This window comes from Eretmochelys imbricata, chromosome 7 (genome assembly GCF_965152235.1).
Source record: "Eretmochelys imbricata isolate rEreImb1 chromosome 7, rEreImb1.hap1, whole genome shotgun sequence".
In the NCBI taxonomy this organism is placed as follows: Eukaryota; Metazoa; Chordata; order Testudines; family Cheloniidae; genus Eretmochelys; species Eretmochelys imbricata.
The window spans coordinates 54,783,581-54,801,893 of NC_135578.1; the positions used below are offsets into that span (position 1 = coordinate 54,783,581).

At 53.8% G+C, this 18,313-nt stretch overlaps 1 protein-coding gene and 1 pseudogene across 1 annotated transcript; one reads left to right on the forward strand and one right to left on the reverse strand.

The window, feature by feature from the left end:
• Positions 1–379: 379 nt before the first annotated feature.
• On the reverse strand, positions 380–6,343 carry LOC144267504 (zona pellucida sperm-binding protein 4-like). Its single transcript, XM_077821518.1, has 12 exons — positions 6,142–6,343; positions 5,694–5,815; positions 5,510–5,612; positions 4,746–4,901; positions 4,101–4,288; positions 3,789–3,886; positions 3,265–3,395; positions 2,666–2,855; positions 2,429–2,576; positions 1,969–2,047; positions 1,385–1,498; positions 380–519 (listed from the first exon to the last, which is right to left on the reverse strand). The coding sequence occupies exons 1-12, from the start codon at positions 6,341–6,343 to the stop codon at positions 380–382; spliced, it is 1,671 nt and encodes a 556-aa protein (XP_077677644.1).
• Positions 6,344–10,405: 4,062 nt separating this feature from the next.
• LOC144268169 (zona pellucida sperm-binding protein 4-like) lies at positions 10,406–15,015 on the forward strand (annotated as a pseudogene).
• Positions 15,016–18,313: the final 3,298 nt, after the last annotated feature.

The following is an 18,313-nucleotide window of genomic DNA, read 5'->3' on the forward strand; positions in this document are numbered from 1 at the left end:
GCAAAGTTAGAGGGCTTTTCCCCCACAGCTATCTTGAGTCTATTGGTGCTCAGCTGCTGTTTGGCTTTGAGACTTCCAGGTCACACCTGCTGTGTGCTCAGAGGGGGGCAGCTGAAGAGAAGCACATAACACTAGCTAGCTTCCACCCCCAACAGCTGTCTTGCTAATCAGTGTCCTGCTCCCAGTTAGCACCCACTACAGACACAGGTGGTAGAAGGACAGGATGGTAGCTCTGCCTAGGGGACGTAGATGGACTCTGCATTCTACCACCATCACTCCACTTGTACCAAACCTGCAAGTGGTTTCCCCTGCCTCCCCCAGGGCCAGGCCACACTGCCCCAGCCCAAGAAGCACAGAGAAAGCATGCTTGCAATAGTGTTTATTGTATCACATGGATCTCACAGGCTGTGTTTCTCCATCTGCCCTGCATGATGGCCATGAGCATCACACACAGTGCCCCCATCAGCATCACCCCAGCTAAGGCCAAGATCCAGGCTGCTCCAGTGTTCCTTGGAGATCCTATTCAAAGAAAGGAAGTTCAGTCTGGAGCAAGCATGCCTTTAGAGTCCTGATCAGACCCCCATCCTGCTCCACTATTTGGTCCAACCACTATTTCCTCCTCCAGCTTTCCTAGTCATAGGCTCAGCCTATTATACAGTAGTTACCAGCACTATGCTGTACCTAGACCAGTTCTCTCATAAATCCAGAGTCCTTCCCATCTTGAGGGCAGAATGGGCTATTGTCCTAGCCCCTTGCCAATAGGCCATGTTTGCTGCAGATTGGATGGGTTAGTGCAGCCAGTGGTTCCTTCAGTAGGAGAGTCAGTAGCAGCTCTGTATGCCTCTGCAGTCCTGTCTCTCTAGGCCATGCTGTCATGGGCCCCAGCCTTCTCTGGTGACAATGTGATACCAGTGTGCTCAGAACACAGGGTTGGGAGTTCCCTGCAGGCTTTAAGCAGGATGCCTCTAGAAGAGTTATTCAGGTTAGGGCAGTCAGAGGGATGCATGCCCAGCGATGAGTTGAGGCTGCCCTCCCTCCAAGTCCGTTTGGACACAGTGGGATGAGGATCAGCAGTTAAATAGGACTACCCCATGCCATTGGGCTGTAAACCCAGGTAAGCCAGTCAGGTTGGAGATGTAGTCAAGGAGACAGGAGTGAATTCCCTGGTCATCCTTACAACTGGCCATGGGCAGGTCAATGACTGAATTAGCCTCACTGGCTTGGTACCCTACCACTGTAGGGTCACCCCAGGGTGGCCTTGACTGAATGGTCTTTGAACAAGAGGTCCCTGCCATAGTGAGCTCCCCCACAGTGGAGAAGTTAGTTTCAGGAAACAGGTTAGGCTCTAAGGCTTCTACAAAGAAGGATACCAGGCCAGACTCACCAAGTTCAGGAGACACTTCCCTCTTCAGCTTGGCCTGGAGGAGGAACACAGGCCCCTGGCTGGTGATGTGGGAGAGCCCATCTTGAAGGTGCTGCTCAGAGCTCCTCCTGCCCCCTATGACAGACAACAGCTGTTTAGCTGCAGAGCAGACAAGTCTGGAAGTCCTGTTAACCAACAAGCATCTATGCTTCCATCACCCCATGTCTGAGGAAAGCCAGTCAGTGGGGCATCTGCTGTAGCAAAGCATCAGCCCAGCTCCCTGCAGCATCTGGCGTTGCCCTGACATGGCACTAGAGAAAGATGCTGCATTGTCAGCCACACCCACTGGAGCAGGAGGGGAAGTGAGCTCCCTTTCCAAATGGAGTGGAGAACTCCTCATTGGTTTGTTCAGAGAGGTGACCTTGCTGTGCAAGCAGCAGTAGGGCGAGTTGGAAACTACTCCCTTTTGATGAGCAGGAAGCCCAGCTGTCACCAGGCCTGATGGGTTTGTGCTCATGGCTGATCAGATACATCCATGACTCCTGGCAGCCACCCCACCTGCTCCATCTTCACCACAGCCCAAGCAAGGATGGGAAGAAACTCACGGGCTCCAGCAGGGCAGGAGAGGGTGCAGGGCTCCAGCCTGGAGAGCTGACACACTGAGGCGCTGCAATGCAGGTACACCTAGCAGTGGGGAGAGAGATGGCTCAGGTTGGACAGACCCTTCTTGACATGTCCCTGCCTTTTCTTACAGGGGAGTGAAGCTACACTCCATCTTATAGGGTCCTGAACCTGTGGGGTGGGTGGCCTGTTAGCGTAGGAGCACTGGAGAGGCTGGGCAGTTAGGACCATCATGGAGATGAAGAATCTTAACCAGCCTAAGGTTTGCCCTACACTTTGTCTCATGTTCTTGTCTCATTAGGGAATGAGATGAGCAACATGGAAAGGGGAAAGACTTGTGGAGCAGGACCACATGACAGACATGGTGCAAACATGCCAAATGCTAGAGAGTACTGATCACATCAAAGACTGATTGGCCCTACTGGAATAGAAGGGAGGTCATACCGGCCCTGTGAGCACCCGCTGGGAGGCAGACTCCATGAAGGTGAAGGTTCTGATGATGAAGCGCTGGTGGTGAGATGGGAACTGCAGCCCTGAGGTGGCTCCCACAGGCACCAGCTGGGTGTGGTAGTTGTCTCCTGTGTATGGGCACCTGGGAATGAGGGGAGCAGTTGTCAGAAGGTGCCCTGCACTCCCCAGGCAAAAATAGAGACCCCTTACCCTGGACCCCCAGTCACTCACCCATCCACCAGGATAGGCCACTGCGGCTGCTGCTGGGGGTTGGTGCTGGGGGTGGCCCAGCACTGGTGCAGGACCAGAACCAGATCTGGGTCAGTTCTCTGCAAGATCCGGACCTCCACGTAGATGGGATCCTGCAGAACCTTCACCACAGGGTAATCTCGGTCTGCATAGAAGGAGCCATAACTCTGCTCTGGAACAGATAAGCACAGAGGGGTCCCTGCAGGTTAGCATGAGATGCAGGTAGAGAAGCTTAGCGCATCATATGGGGCCAATACCCACAAGCTGTTCAGGGGGTCCTGGACTCCCAGTTCAGGGGGCAGTGTTCCCACTGTGCTAGATCTAGCCCACAATGTGGGAGCAGGGCTGCCTTTCTGAACACTGAGGACAGATACAGCTCACTTCTGGCTGAGAGAGAGGTTAGTGTAAATCTAAACACATCACTGATCAGCCTGAACAGGCCAGAGCCTTGTCCCATGTCTCCACTGCCAGGCTAGAATCTCATGTCCCAAACCCTCCCATCCCACACAGTGTTTAGCTCCCCTCCAACTGAGGCCCAAATCCTTCCAAGAGATCGGCATGAGCCCTCAGAGCTCTCCTACCTGTGGCAATGCGCAGCTCCAGCACCAGGGGGCCAGGCTGGGACACAGCAGGGGGCGGGGGCAGGGTGAAGACCTGGACACTCAGGGGGAGGAAGTTTCCACTGATGGAGTAGCTGCAGCGGACGTGTAACCTAGCAGAGAGTCAACAAGCCTGAGTGGGGCTTGGCCAGACATGCACTGCAGAGATTCAGTTGAGGGGTAGAAGTGGGAATCAGTCAGAGCCTGTGAATTCCAGCTGCCCAGAAGCCCGAGACCAAAAGTAAAGAGGGACACCCCAGTATTGCCCTTCTATTGACTTGCTGTGTTTTAATCATCTGTTAGACTTCATGATGAGACAGAACCCAGGGTTCTGGGGAGAGACACTGTGCAGCGCCTGGCACCTGCCATGTAACAGCTGGTTGGAGGAACAGCTGGCCCTGAACCACTCCCATGCTATTGCCATGAGCTGAGTAGAGCTCACATGACAGAGGCAGCTCTGGAGATGTACAGCAGAAGTTGGCAGAGGTACCAGCCCCAGGAGTTACCTGAAAGTGCTGTCCCGGGTGATGGAGCCCAGACTCCAGGTTCTCACATCCCTGGATGCCACCAGCTCATTCTCATACACACCCTGGTCTCCAGCCATCTGCAAGGAGAGATCAGTCACTGACCCCCAGCTTTGACTCTTGCAGGGCCAGGCTTCAGATGAGGGGAAAGCCAGAGATTTGCCCCAGAGGAGCCACTGTTTGTCGCTGCATCAACCTCAGAAAGGGACTTGCCAGTGCACCTTGTTCTGACCTAACCCCCCTTCTATTCCAGCTGAGTGACCCCATCCTGGCCTCCCCCACTTCAACTCTTACCTGGAAAGTGGTGCCACAGGCAGAGAGTGGGAACCGGAACAGGACAAAGGCGTTGTTCTGCCCCACAGGGACACAGCCAGCACCGTGCCCTTTGGCCAGATGCACCGAGTCCAGGATCAGGGGGGGCAGAGTCACAGCCCGAGAGACCACGAGGAAGAAATGGCCATCTGGAGTGCACTGCGCTGTCACTGGAAGGGAGCCGGGGACAAGTCAGGGCCACCTTCCTACCTGGGTTAGCCAGTCTCAGGACACTAGAGCAGAAGCCAGCAGCTTGTCCCAGAGCTGGATAAGAACCCACCATGTTCTACTGCACCCCTCCAGGGCACAGGCTGGCACTGCAAGGGACCCTGGCACATATAGCTCATGGTGGAGCTGTAATGGCCACGAGGCATGTGCTGTGGATTCCAGAGGAAGGGCTGGGACTGTTATTGGTCACAGCTGAAGCACTCAGCCTGAGGCTGGATGGAAAGCATTGCACGTGGCCTTGATATCACACTAACTAGCCCAGCACCCAGCTGTCTCCAGAACTGGGTACGTGGAAACCCCACTCAGCTTTGATGCCAGGTATCTCAGCCACTGCCCCTCCCACCCACATGTGGGACCATTACAGTCAGCTCTGGACAATTCATGTGCACAGAAACTCACCTGTGTTGCCATAGTAACAAGGCTTCACCCTATCACTGGGGTTGTAACAACAGCCTTGTTCTTCACAGACTCCCCGGGCGATGGGTGAGGAGCCACAGGGCAGCCTATCCTGGCTCTGGATGGCAGCACAGACATCGGGGCTTGGAGCATCCAGGGCTGGGGTGAGACAGGTGGGAAGCAGTAAGGAACAGAGACTAGGTGGGGCAAGAGACTTGGCTACAGAGCATGCTCCCTCCTGGCCTGGCTAGGGCCTATGAGGCTCCCTCAGGACCCCAGGAGTTCTGCAGGGCAGACATCTTGCCTCCAGCTCACACTCTGCTGGGGGGCTTCAATCTGAAGCCATCCAGTACCAGGGGGACCCTGGTCTGTGCAGTTTCATCCCAGAGACTCACCATTTAATCCATAACCAGTTTGGGTAATGGGGTAGTGGAGACATGGCCTCTAGGGAAGCCTCCAGCACCTGTCACCATCCCCAGGCTCTGCCTGGAGCCCTTAGGGGCTAATGCAATACAAAGACCATGAACGCCAGGCTCTCCTATGTGAGAAGAGCAGCCAAGCAGCACGGAGTGCTCTCTGCCAGGGGCATTGTCTTGCTCAGCCTGCAAAGAAGGGCTGTCACTGGCCCCACAGTCGCCACCTGACCCCAGGGAGGAGAAGAGGGAGACCAAGGCCTCCCTGTGTGTAACTGGAGGAGAGCAGCCATCTCCACAAGATGGTTCACAGCCACAGGCTGGGGCATTCAGCCTAAGACACTAGGCCCTCACCTGGCAGGCTCTTGGGGCACCTGAGCACCTTCTCCTCATGCAGGGTCCTGCGCTCACCAGCAGCCATCCCCTCAACACCAACCACCATCAGATAACCGCCATCCTGGGGAGAGAGACCCACAGACATCAGGGCTGGCAGAGCAGCCAGTCCAGAACCCAAGGCAGGTGCCAGAAGGTCACTCACCCATTCAGAGACATAACAGCCAGCATAGGAGGCACCAACTGTCCTGGAGCCATCTGCAGCCTGGGAGACCCAGACCCCACAGCTGGAGTCATTCTGCAGAGCATGCAGCTTCCCAGCCGCATCTATAGAGGAACAAGGAGATCAGCAGCCAGTGCAGGGGAAGAGGGCACAAGAGTATTCCAAGGAGTTACTGCCTCCTTGCAGAGGGGACAGGCTCTCGGCTGGTGGGGACTGCCTAAGAGCCCTGGCCAGGCTCTTAAGCCCCAGCAGCACAAACTCCAGCTCAGGTTAGCCATTGCTCAGGCTCTCCAGGACTCAGCCAGCTGCTGGGCAGGAACAAATAGAGGGATCCCTGGGACAGAGTCAGTCCCTTCCCCTCTCTCTGGAGCCACACACTGGGCTCCCTACAGACACCCAGGGAGGGGCACACAGGGCTGGCCTCACTTACCCCAAGCAGTCAGTGCCAGGGAGTCCACCCCAGCCTGGCCAGGATACAGCATGAACTGCAGGCTTCTCTGGCCACAGACCAGCTCCCTAGGATCCCCCAAGGCTCCCAGAGCAAAGGAGCAGTACAGCAACCAGAAGCACACCACTCCCCCATAGAGCTCACACCACACCCCAGCCATGCTGCTCTCCTGCCAGTGACCCATAAGGCATCTGCCCCCAGTCTGCCTCCTTTGTACCCTGCAGGCAGCTGGGATTGGCCAGAGCCCAGGTGGCCATTCCTGCAGGGCCAAGGGAGAAGAGCCCAGCCCCTCCCCTGAGGTCTGGCCATACCCTGCCCTAGGAAGGAGAAACCTTGTGGGTGGGACGGAGCTTCCTAGCCCTTCTCAGGAGGAAGCAGAAGATGGGTCTGTGTTCATGGCATGTTACTGAGGGGAGGTCAGTTTATTCCTTCCCGTTGGAACCCCGGGAGGGTTCAGACCTTCCTTCCTCTCCAAATGCTGGTGCTGGGCCTCGCTCTGCTGAGGGATCAGCTTGGGCCCTTGCCAAGGGCTCTCTGCTGCATAATGGGGGCATCTGCAGCTGCCAGGGCATCTGCCACCAGGCCAGCTCTGGACTCACTCTTTGGGGCTGCCATAGCACCAGACTCCCGCTGGAACAGGGAGGTTCCTCGGGCACAGCCCCAGCCAGCCTCCGCTCAGTTCACACGCTGGGCTGGCTTGGGCTGGAGGACGGCCAGGTTCCTACATCATGCCCCTACAGAGGGAGCGGTGAGAAGGGGAGGGCCTGAGTCTCCATTGCCATAGTTACCAAAGCAGAAGGAAAGTGTTTTACCCCCTCTGCTGTAAATGAGGTGCAGGCCAGTGGAGAGTCAGGCCCAGAGAATCCAGTTCTAGTGGGAAGCTAGGTTTGGTTCCTGTTTGGACCGTTGCTTCCCAGCCCAGCAGGGACCCAGGACTACCTGAGTCTATTGCGTCTTGGGGATCCCAAGCTCATCTCTATTTCCTTAACAAATGCAGGGCCTGGATCTGCTATGACAGCTTGGGCTGAGGGAGGGGTGCTTGGGATATGGGATGTGCCTTGAATTCACATAGTCCAAATGTTTAAAAAAATAATCACATGAGACCATATTGCATTGAACTTGAATCATCAGCAGGGTGGGAACCTTTAGAGCCACAGCTTGGTGCACTACATTCTTAAGCTAACAGAGTAACTGGAAGAAGCAGTTGGCTGTTATCCTCAGACCTCTAGGTGGATCTGGTTGCACTGGTATGTACCTTAACTATGTTTTTCCTGGTTTTCAGATTTTTGAGTTTTACTGAACTCATTGTTCTGGAAGGGCATGAGATACCTCCAGGCAACCTTAAGTCTATGTTAATAAAGATTTTTAGTCAGTGAGTTTCCTTATTTTTAAAAAAGAAAGAGAATAGTTTGTTGAAGGAGTTAGTAGTTGTTTAGGCAGTTGTAGTTCTCTCTTAGGGTTGCAGCAGATACACTATGATTAAGTAATACCAGATAAGACCTAGTGTTTATGTAGTGTTTGCATCAGTAGATCCTTTGCAACATTATCCTCATTTTACAGATGAGAAACTGATGCACAGAGAGGTGATGTGACTCTCCCAAGGTCACCCAGCCGGCCAGTGGCAGAGCTAGGAATAGTCCCAGGCCAGTGGTCTTTCCATTAGGTCACACGGTTGCTATGTGATACCTCAGTGTGCATCCCCACTCCTGTACATTTTGCTGTGGGATAATGGTCATGTTTTGCAATGTCTGCAATTGTGGTGCCTAACTGGGCTAGTGAGAGAAACCTCATCCATGGTCTATATCCCAAAATCTCAGCAATTTTATTACCCGGTGGTTACAGTAACTTGAAGTGTGTAAGAATAGACTGGTGTGCCTCCCTCCTTCTCCAGCCCTTTCCCACCATTCCCTGCACCAACACCCACTTGCCAACATTTCCAGTTCCCCTCCCATTAAGCTTAGTTAGCACTACAGAAGCCATTAACACACAAGGAAGTTGCTCCTTGCTGGCTCACGCCCTCTGCTCCTGTCTGCACATATCACAGGCAGTGGCTTACTGAAGGCCCACATAATGGTACGCAAGCTGCACACTGAGCTGAGCCCTCACCCCCACTACCTACCCCAGCTGGACTCCCTCCCCCTGCTTCAGCCAGGTTTTCCCAGCCATGCCCCAAGTCCACCCAGTCTGCCTCTCCTCAAAAGCTACTGCTTATCTCCCTGGCCAGTCCAGCTGTAGTGAAACAGTGCTGGATACAAACCCTCATGGCTCCTCTGTCCACACCTGCTCAGTATAACCATGATCATTAGGTGCACACCTGAAATGAGAGCTGAACTCTTTGATGAACACATTCTGCATTTTGCTCCTATCACCTTTCAGGGTGCAATCCAGACTAGCGAAGGACTGTGTCACCCCTGTCCTGCAACTGGGGGTGCCTCACCATGCTTTGCTGTTGTAGCTCCCAACTTGGGTCACTCACAATCAGCCTGCCAGGAGGCAGGTCACACCCTGCATGTCTGTGTATAGCTAGCTCTGACCCCCAGCAACCTGTCAGCAACACTCCAGTCACACTCTGGCTTCCACCAGCCTTGGCTACTACCTGCAGGGTGACCCCCCCCACCCCCGCTTTCCCCCACACATTCCCAGTCCTGGATTTTCCCCAAAACATGTGTTTTGTGCTGTCCAGCCCTCTCCTGGGGAGTTCAGATAGTAGCTGTCTGTTGCCCCTGTGCGGGGCTAATGTGCAAATGTTAATTGGGTTACCAAACAGTTCAGTTTAAACACAGAGCTGGATTAGTTTTGATTAAAGAGTGCAGTCCCACCCACCTTCCGGGGATGTCATCAGGCTGCTACCCTGAGCCGCCCATGCTGCTGAGGCCACTAGCTGGAGCAGAGCAAGCACGGGAAAGTCTCCCCACGCTGGGAATCACAGAGCAGCTGGGAGGATCAGACAGACCCTGTGTGAGTGCAATGCCCTCACCTCAGTGAGGAGAGGACGTGACCCTGTCATTGTTTCCACTGGGCAGTGGGGCCCTTTAGATAAAGGTGCCAGTGTGTAGCAATGGTTCCTCTGAAGAGCTCTGCAGTTAAGGCAGGTCACTAATGCCATTGCTGCCAACTCCGTTTCAGGGAATCTCTTTTGCTGAAGGAGATTGTCTCCGTTCTCTGCCCCTGAGCTCTTCCTTGGCTTTGTTCCTCCTCCCGGCTGGCATGAGTGGAATGGTGGCAGTGCTCAGCCCCAGGCCAGCATATGCTCTAAGGATAGACGAATGGGGGCAGAATGTTGGTCACGTTCACCAAGGCAGTGGCCAGTCCCTGGTGCTTCAGCCAGTATCACTCCTGTTGGTCACCTGCTGGTTTTGGGCGCTAGGGAGAGCCAGATTCGGTTTCGTTCCGATATCACTGCTCAATAGCCTCCCGAAGGACAGATGCCAACAAGTGTGATCTGACATGAGCTGCGGGGTCTCAGCCAGGTCATATGATGGTCCATGACCATAGCACAAAACCTGCCCCCACCCCAGGTGTGCCTTATTGGTGGACGTGGCAGAAGGGGGAAGGGCAGACTGGGCATGAACTGGAACTGCCGGTACCCACTCACTCAGAGGCCCTCCAGCTCCAGAGGGAGGCCATTGGTGATGGGGATGCTGCTGCCAGACCATAGCATCCTTGCTGCATGGACAGAGAATTTCAGCCCCAGGCTGTGCCAACTTAGCACTTTCCCACAGCAGCAATTGCACTGGAAGGAAATGCAAACAAGGGCTCAAGGAGGGGTGCCGATTCCAATACCCAGCTCTCCCCTTGCTCTGTACTTTCTCCGAGCTCATGGGGCTGTGGGGACTGGCAGCACAGAGCAGAACTGGAATATACCCCACATCCTCAGTGGAACTGGACTCCATCTGTCAGTCCTGTCTGCTGGATCCCACCCTGGTGTGTGTGCTAGGAGGTGACCTGCTGGCTCCAGCCGTGGGAAGTTTTTATCTGGGGAGAGGTCCTGGATTGACACAGCCCCAGCAGCTGCTGCTCTTTCTCAGTCCCTAGCACAAGGACAGCACAGGCAGCAGAAGCTTCTCCAGGTGTCTGTTTACAAAGTGGGGGTTCAGGAGCCCCAGCCCGACAGCCCAGGGGGTGGGGAGGGGACAGAGAGAGCCCCCTGGGAATATGCAGAAAAATCCATTTGGGCTCAGGGAAACCAATACAGGGAAACCTCCTGTGACCCATGACTTGAGGTGCGGAGGAAGAGCCCTCTCGAATGTCCCAGTGCTTCAAAAACACAGGGCAGCAGAGGGACTGGTAATGAGCCTGAAGAGCATCAGCTGATGGTGGGGCCCTTGGAGATCAGGGGAGGGACTGAGTGATTGGCACCTGCCTCTCACCAGAGCTTCCAGCTGGGTTTGGGCCAGTCCCTTCTCTCTGCTGAGTATAAATGGGTCTCTGCTGGGCAGGGGCTTTAGGGCTCCCCAGTAGAGAAGCAGGATGGGGGCTGTTGTTGGTGTTGACCTTGGAGTTGTGTGGCTGGCTGATTGTAGGGGTTCAGGGGGCTGGGAGAGAAGGGGGCTATTGGCTGGTGTGTGGCTAGAGAAGCCTGCAGGTTGCCCTGCTGCTGAGCTGAGGGGAGGAGTCTCCTTGCACTGACTGTCTGGCCTGGCTGTCCATAGCAGGAAGGGCTGAATGAGATGGACTGACTCAGTTATGCTGCTCTTGAGCCCTTGTCTGTCTGTGTCCCAGCGATAGCAGGAGAGCCAGTCTGATCAGTGGTGTGACTTTAAGGGCTGGGATGTTCACAGGAGGGTTAAAGGCCTGCACTGAGCAGGAAGGGGTCCACCTAAACCAGTGGTTCTCAAACTTTTGTACTGGTGACCCCTTTCACACAGCAAGCCTCTGAGTGTGACCTCCCCTTATAAATTACAAACACTTTTTTATATATTTAACACCATTAGAAATGCTGGATGCAAAGTGGGGTTTGGGGTGGAGGCTGACAGCTCATGATCCCCCCACATTTAATAACCTTTTAATGCCCTGAGGGGTCTCAACTCCCAGTCTGAGACTTCCTGAGCTAAATGCTGGTGCTGCCTCTGTTTCCTGTGGGAGGTCTGGCAGTGGGTGGCTGGAGGAGTCCCAGGAAAGGCTCCAGACCCTAACTTCTCTAGCACTGGACATTTGCCTCCTCCAGTCTTTCCTTTGCTTTCTCACCAGATACCCAGGGGAAGCTGCATCCTCTACAGAATGACTCTGCCTGTAAGACCTGGGTCTCCTGTGCCCCTGGTGGCTCTGTGAGGGTTAATGTCTCCTCTGCTGGCTGGTATGTTGTAGAGTAGGTGAGTGTGCTGGGACTGGCATGGCTTTTGTCCTGTTGGTCTCCTGGAACTGTCAGTGAATCCCAGCTGGTCACCAGGATGGCACTGGCTGCTGCTTCCCTCCCTTGTTCGAAAGGCCTGGGGTAGCAGTGCCTGAACCAAAGGGTCATCACTAGATTGGGGCACTAATGCTTGGTATCAAAACCAGCTAGACCTGTGTCCTAATTGCCACTCACCCAACAGTGGGTCCTGTGTGATGCAGTGCTCTGCATTGATCCTCCTGATCTCTGAGTGGCTCACACTGCCCCTCATGTGATGTTGGTACCTCTTTTGGCGCTTCCCCATCAGGTGAGTGGCTTTCCAATAGCAAGGGAAACTCACTTTTTCTTATGGGGGAGGGGAGAAGGTAGAAAACTGTCTTCACAATGTGCTCTCATTGAAATACACCAGTTCCCACTGCCACTCCTGTAATAGACAGGATGCTCTACAATGTACAGAGATCTTCACTAAGGCTGTTTGTTTTCAAGGGCTGAGCTATGCGAGGCTTATTCCCTGCTAATGAAACCCCACTGCCAACTGGTGCAGCTCCAACAGGGGGCGCTCTAGTGTAGACAGTGCAGGTGGCCAATGGTGTCCCTGCTCTGAGCAGTGAGATCCTCTCACAGGCTTCAGTGAGAGGGTGGCGACGGTGCTGGTCCTAGTGGTACCACCTGCAGAGCTGCAATGCAGAGCATGGCTTGAGTGACTTGCTCTCTCTTCCAGGGTTCCCCCAGCCCAGAACGGGGAGTGGAGTTCTCTTCCCAATTTCGAAGAAGGTGAGAGTTCACAAGTCCTGGTCCGTCAAACATGCCCACCTCTGGGATGTCAGTAACTAAGTCTGGTAGTACTAGGGACTCCATGCAGCCTCCCCAGAGTTCAGCTACTAAGAGCCCAAAAAGCTGTCTCAGGTGTACAAGAGCAGAGCTGGACTCTGTTTCAACTGCAGTGAAGAAATTGGTTCTTTTTCAGTCACTTCTCCTGCAACTCTACAAATAGCATAATGGGGACAGCTGCTGGGATGTCCTTGGTAGCCGTGGGTAATGCTGAGAGCCTGTAACCTCTCCTGATGCTGTTCTAACAGGCCTGAATGTGCTGACTCTTCCTCAGAACAGCAATTACATGATGGAGGTCGGGAGTGAGGGGATGGATGCCGCAGGGCAGAAGACTCTGTGGGAAGGGAAGGTGCTCAGGTGCCATGATGGTAAGAGTCAGATGCTAGCAGTGGCTCCAGACAGACCCTTAGTGCACTGAACCGGGATCTGATGTTCTCCTCCTTTCTCCATCTACTCTCTGGTCTGGGTCTCTGCCTTTCCATAGGGTGACTGGACACATCAAATAGACTTGGCCAAGTTGATTGATTCGTGGCTTCTGCACACACCAGCTGAGACCCTGACTGGAGAAACACCTTCCTCTTCAACTCAGGCTGGGCCTGAGGAGTGCCCAGAAAACCACCAGGCCAACTGGGAGGAGATGTGCAAACCTATAGCTAGAGAGGGAAGCCACGTGTGTGTTTCTATAGCACTTAATGCCCCTGGGTTAAAGGCTGCAGCCTATTTCTTTAAATACACAGGTCAGGGTTGGCACGGAGCAGGGAGGTCTGGAGCAGAAGTTGGTGCTGCAGGCACTTTACGCTTTCTCAGAGGGGTCAGCAGAATCAGACGCGGCTCTCGGCCTCACTCTCTGTGACTCTTCACTAACGCCAGCTTGTCTCCATCCAGCTCTGGATGCTCCAAGCCCCAATCTCCGCAGCGCTGTCCAGAGCCCAGACAGGCTAGCCTGTGCTTCTCCACCCATCAACCAAAGAGACTGCTAAGGGCTAGGCCACTGCTACAACCCCAGTGACAGGATGAATCCCTATTACTATGGCAACACAGGTGAGCTGGTGTGCAAGCCCTTATACAGACGGTGGCTTTGAAGAGCTTGCTGGCACTTGGGTGCTCAGAGGGGTGCATGGGGCTTACCACTTCACTCGTAAGGGCTGGGTGACTGCAAAACCAACTTCACACTCCACTCTGCCTGAAATGGCAAGGGCTGACTGCCACTCAATGCAGAGGCCATGACCCTTTCCCAGCTACATGGACAACTACCGTGTTGGCCTACCTGGGACTCTGTCCCTCTCCTGAATCCTCAGGGTTGGAAGAATGAGAGATCCTGGCTCCTTAGCCTCTGCGTCTGGGTTCCTAATGCAATGGGGTTCTTATCTGGGGAGCCTGATCCAGCTAGGGGCTCAGCCTGGCTCTCCCAGTGACCTGGCTGGAAATGAGGGGACTCCAGATGAGGTGCAGAGACTGGAAGGTGTCCCTCTCCAGTGAGGAGTTCTCATCCTTGGGCAGTGGAGAGGGAGTACTATCCCATTCAAATGGGGACTAGAACTTGAGTCTCTTCTCCAGTGTCCTGAGACTGGCTAGCTCAGATGACAGGTCAGGATCACCTTCCCCTTTACTCCCTTGCAATGACAGCACAGTGCACTCCAGATGGCCGGTTTGTCATTGCAGTCTCTTGAGCTGTGACTCTGCCCCCCCGATCCTGGACTTGGTGCATCTGGCCAGTGGACACGGTGCTGGCTGTGTCCCTGTGGGGCAGAACAACGTCTTTGTCCTGTTCCGGTTCCCACTCTCCGCCTGTGGCACCACTTTCCAGGGAAGTGGCACGTGCTACTTAGCAGTCTGGGTTCCAGGATGGGAGCCAAGGCACCTGCTTGTCAGTGCCCAGCTGCTTTGTGGGATGAATGCTTAACAGGCTTTCAGACCTGAGACAAAACTGACCCTTATTGGTTTGGTCAATCTGCTGGTATCTGACTTCTTGCAGATGGCTGGAGACCAGGGTGTGTGCCACCAGCTCATTCTCATAGACAGGGATGCGAGAACCTGGAGTCAGGGCTCTGTCACTTCGGACAGCACCTTCAGGTAACCTGGTGGAGGTCTGGATCCTGCAGAGAACTGACCCAGATCTGGTTCTGCACCACTGATGGGCCACTCCCAGTGCCAACCCCCAGCAGCAGCTGCAGTGGCCGATCCTGGTGGATAGGTAAGTGACTGGGGGTCCAGGTGAGGGTCTCAATTTGGGCCTGGGGCGTGCAGGGCACCTTCTTACAGCTGCTCCTCCCCATTCCCAGGCGCCTGTACACAGGAAACAACTACCGCACCCAGGTGGTGCCTGTGGGAACCACCTCAGGGCTGCAGTTCTCCTCTCACCACCAGCGCTTCGTTGTCAGCAACTTCACCTTCATGGAGTCTGCCTTCCAGCGGGTGCTCACAGGGCCAGTATGGCTTCTGAGCAATACAGGGTCCTTCCACCTATCCCCTCCAACCCCTGAGCTAGGGAGGGAAACTGGCTCTAAAAAGCCAAGCTTGACTGCCAGCAACTAGAGGAAGAACCATTCTCTTGCTTGCCGCAGTGGATACCTGGGTAACTCCCAGAAATCCATAGGATGGGCCCTACTTTGGAGATAGCCCTGCACATCGAGCATTGTGCCTGTCTCTGTTCTAAGACCTCAGGCACACGGCATGCCGTGGGAGTCCCATGATGCACCATCCCACTTGGACAGAGGGGAGACCCCAGTGCATCATGGGAGAGTCAGGAGAGCTCAGCCCACAGGAGGAAGGTGTTTGAGTTACGACTCCCATGAGGCAATGCAGCACCACAGGAAAACACAGCTTCTGTTTGAATCGAAGCAATCTCCTGATTCACTTTTCCAGCACAAATCTCCAATTTTGCAGGAATTGCCCTTCTTGTCCCCAGTGCTGCTCCGGGCCAGCTCTGATACTTCCAGCCTAACCTGCTGTTTCAGCCCAGCCCCTGGTATTGCTCGTGTCCAGTGTCTCCATCCCTTTGAATGGGTTTAGGTCTCATTTATCTGCAGGGTGAGATTCCTCCAGTTCTGCCATGAGGCCAAGTCCTGCTTGGGTGAGACCCCAACTCTGTGCTGCTTCCTTGCCTACAAGGAGGGGAGGGGATGGGGACCCTGCAATGCATTGACCTTGCTGCTCTGACCCCGCAAGGCACTCAGCATAGCCGTAATAGGGCTTCCTCCAACTCCTGAATGCACACAAGTGCCTACACCTTTTGGGGCTCCTGGTGCATGGATACAAAGGCAACCTCCAACCCTGCTACACTTGTCCCAAGGTGGTTGCTTCTGAACTTCAAGAGCCTCAGGCCCTAACCCATGCCCTCTCCTCTAGGTGTACCTGCACTGCACCACTTCCATGTGCTGGCCCTCCAGTCTGGAGCCTGTGAGTGTCCTGGCCCCTCTGCCTCCCCTTCTCTCTGTGGGATGGGATGGGATAAGAGGGCCTGGCAGGAATCAGTTGTCTCTCTGGAACTGGGTCTGAGAAACCTGGGAGTGGGGTCCTCCTCTTCTCCCTCCTGCCATGAAACTGGCTTCTGGGCACAGACTTCCTCTAATACTGGGGGTAACATCGTTCTTGCAGTGAGCAGCTCCATCTCCCAGAGCCTCTTTGAGAAGTCCAAATTCAGCCTCATCCCAAGGGAAAAGGACATGTACTCCTCAATCCCTGAACAATGTGGAGTGTCCTGGCTATGGAAGGTGGGGAGTGCTAGGCAATGTGGGTCTCCTGAAGCAGAGTCCTGGTGGTGTGGGAGTACAGGTTTCTTGTCTGTGCCTTGCAATTAATCTTTTGCTGGCCTTATGGGGGGTAGGAGGAGCTCCAAGCAGCACCCTCAGGATGGGCTCTCCCCCATCACCAGCCAGGGGGCTGATATATTCCTCCAGGACTGGATGAGGAGAAGCTGCTGTGGATGGATAGGGTGATTATCTGAGCCCTGGTGTAACTGTAGTCTGAAGCTGACCTTGTCCCTGAGCCTTGCGTGAGCTGCCCAGTGGTAGAAATTCCCTTCAAGGGAACCGTACATGCTGCTGGGCAATTGAACAAGGGCACTAAGCCAGGGCAACAACTTGTGTACTGGGTGACTTTGCATTTCAGGCTGTGTTCTGGGTGTTGTGGTCACATCTGAAATAGCATCTGCTGCCTCATCTACAGCTGCCACATTCTCCAGCCCCTGGGCAGGGTGGGAGTCTGCCATGAGCAGGAAAGGGCTGGCAGTGGGAGAGAGAGGATTCCTGTTCCTTCTACCCCTCCCTGGGCCGTGCAGACTGGGTGTATGGCTAATAACTGCTTTGTCTCCATCCTGCATGCTTGTCTCGGAGCACCCTGGACTGCAGCTTGGGCCAGCACAGCAGTCGGGGGGTGGGGGTGGGCCTGTCCATGTCACTCCTGGTAACTGCATGGTGGAGATGGAGGAGAAATGCAGCTTGTGAAACCAGAATCTTGAATTAAAACCATTCCAGACATACTGTTTCTCTGGCTCAGCTCTGCAGTCTCCCCGTGAGAAGGGGAGAACGGACCTGAGATGAGTGTGGGTGGAGCAACGGGCAAAATCCCTGCTAGACATGTTTATGGAAGCTTTCCCTCTACTCCCCTGGCCTCTGCCACAACTCCTGGTTCCCTTGGCATAGTCTACCCTGTCTCTTCACCTCGATTACTGGCTATGGCTAAGTGGAAGCTGTTTGTCATGGTGAGCATGTGACAGGTTGGGTCACAGAAACCCCTTTAGGACTGCCACCTGATGTGCTGGGACTACCTCCAAGCCAGTTTTTCCTGGCAGCTTGGGACTTCAGTACCTTGCCTGGTTGTGCCAGACATGCTAGCCTGCTACAAACACAGACCCAGGTCTGAACCAGGTCCCCCAAAAGTTGCAGGCTTAACTGAAAACAGCTTAAGAAGTGCTCCTGCCCCTGCTACCCAGTTCCCATTGGGATCTAAACCCCAAATACATCTGTTTTACTCTGTATAAAGCTTATACAGGGTAACCTCATAAATTGTTCGCTTTCTGTAACACTGACTGAGATATGCGCAGCGGTTTGCTCCCCCAGGAATTAATTACTTGCTCTGGGTTAATAAGTAAAAAAGTGATTTTATTAAATATAAAAGGTAGGATTTAAGTGGTTCTAAGTAATAGAGAGAACAAAGTGAATTACCAAGCAAAATAAAACTCACACATCTAAGCCTAACGGTAAGAAACTAAATGCAGGTAAATCTCACCCTCAGAGATGTTCCAATGAGCTTCTTTTACAGACTAGGCTTCCTCCTAGTCTGGGTCCAGCAATCACTCACACCCTTGTTGTTACTGTCCTTTGTTCCAATTTCTTTCAGGCATCTCTTTGGGGTGGAAAGGCTATCTCTTGAGCCACCTGAAGACAAAATGGAGGGGTTTCCCAGGGACTTATATAGTCTCTCTTATGGGTGGAAACCCCTTGTGTTTTCCTATGCAGAATCACAGCTACAAGATGGAGTTTTGGAGTCACATGTCCATGCATGACTCAGTTGTTTACAGGCCAATGCCATTGCTTACATGTTAGTTTGACTGTTCCCAGGAAAGCTCAGATGTGGATCTCAAAGTCCATTGTCAACTTGATTGTCCTTTCTCAAGAAGCTGACCAAATGCTTCACTGAGGCTACTTAAAATCAAACAAGTACACAGCCAATATTCATAAGTTCGAATACAAACATGATACATGCATACAAATAGGATGAATATATCCAGTAGATCATAACCTTTGCAGAGATATGCTACATGGCATATCTAGCATAAAACATATTCCAGTGATGTCATATTTACACTCAGAAGCATATTTCTATAAAGCATTATGGGGTGCAATGTCACAGAGCAGTTATGGGTTTGAACTCAAGCCTGCTCAGCCTGTGGAGGGAGGCCTAGTGAAGCACCATGTGTCTGCTCCTGCCTCAGTGATAGCACCAGGGAAAGGGCTTGACATTCCTGCCTGTTGCCTTAATGGAGGTGGG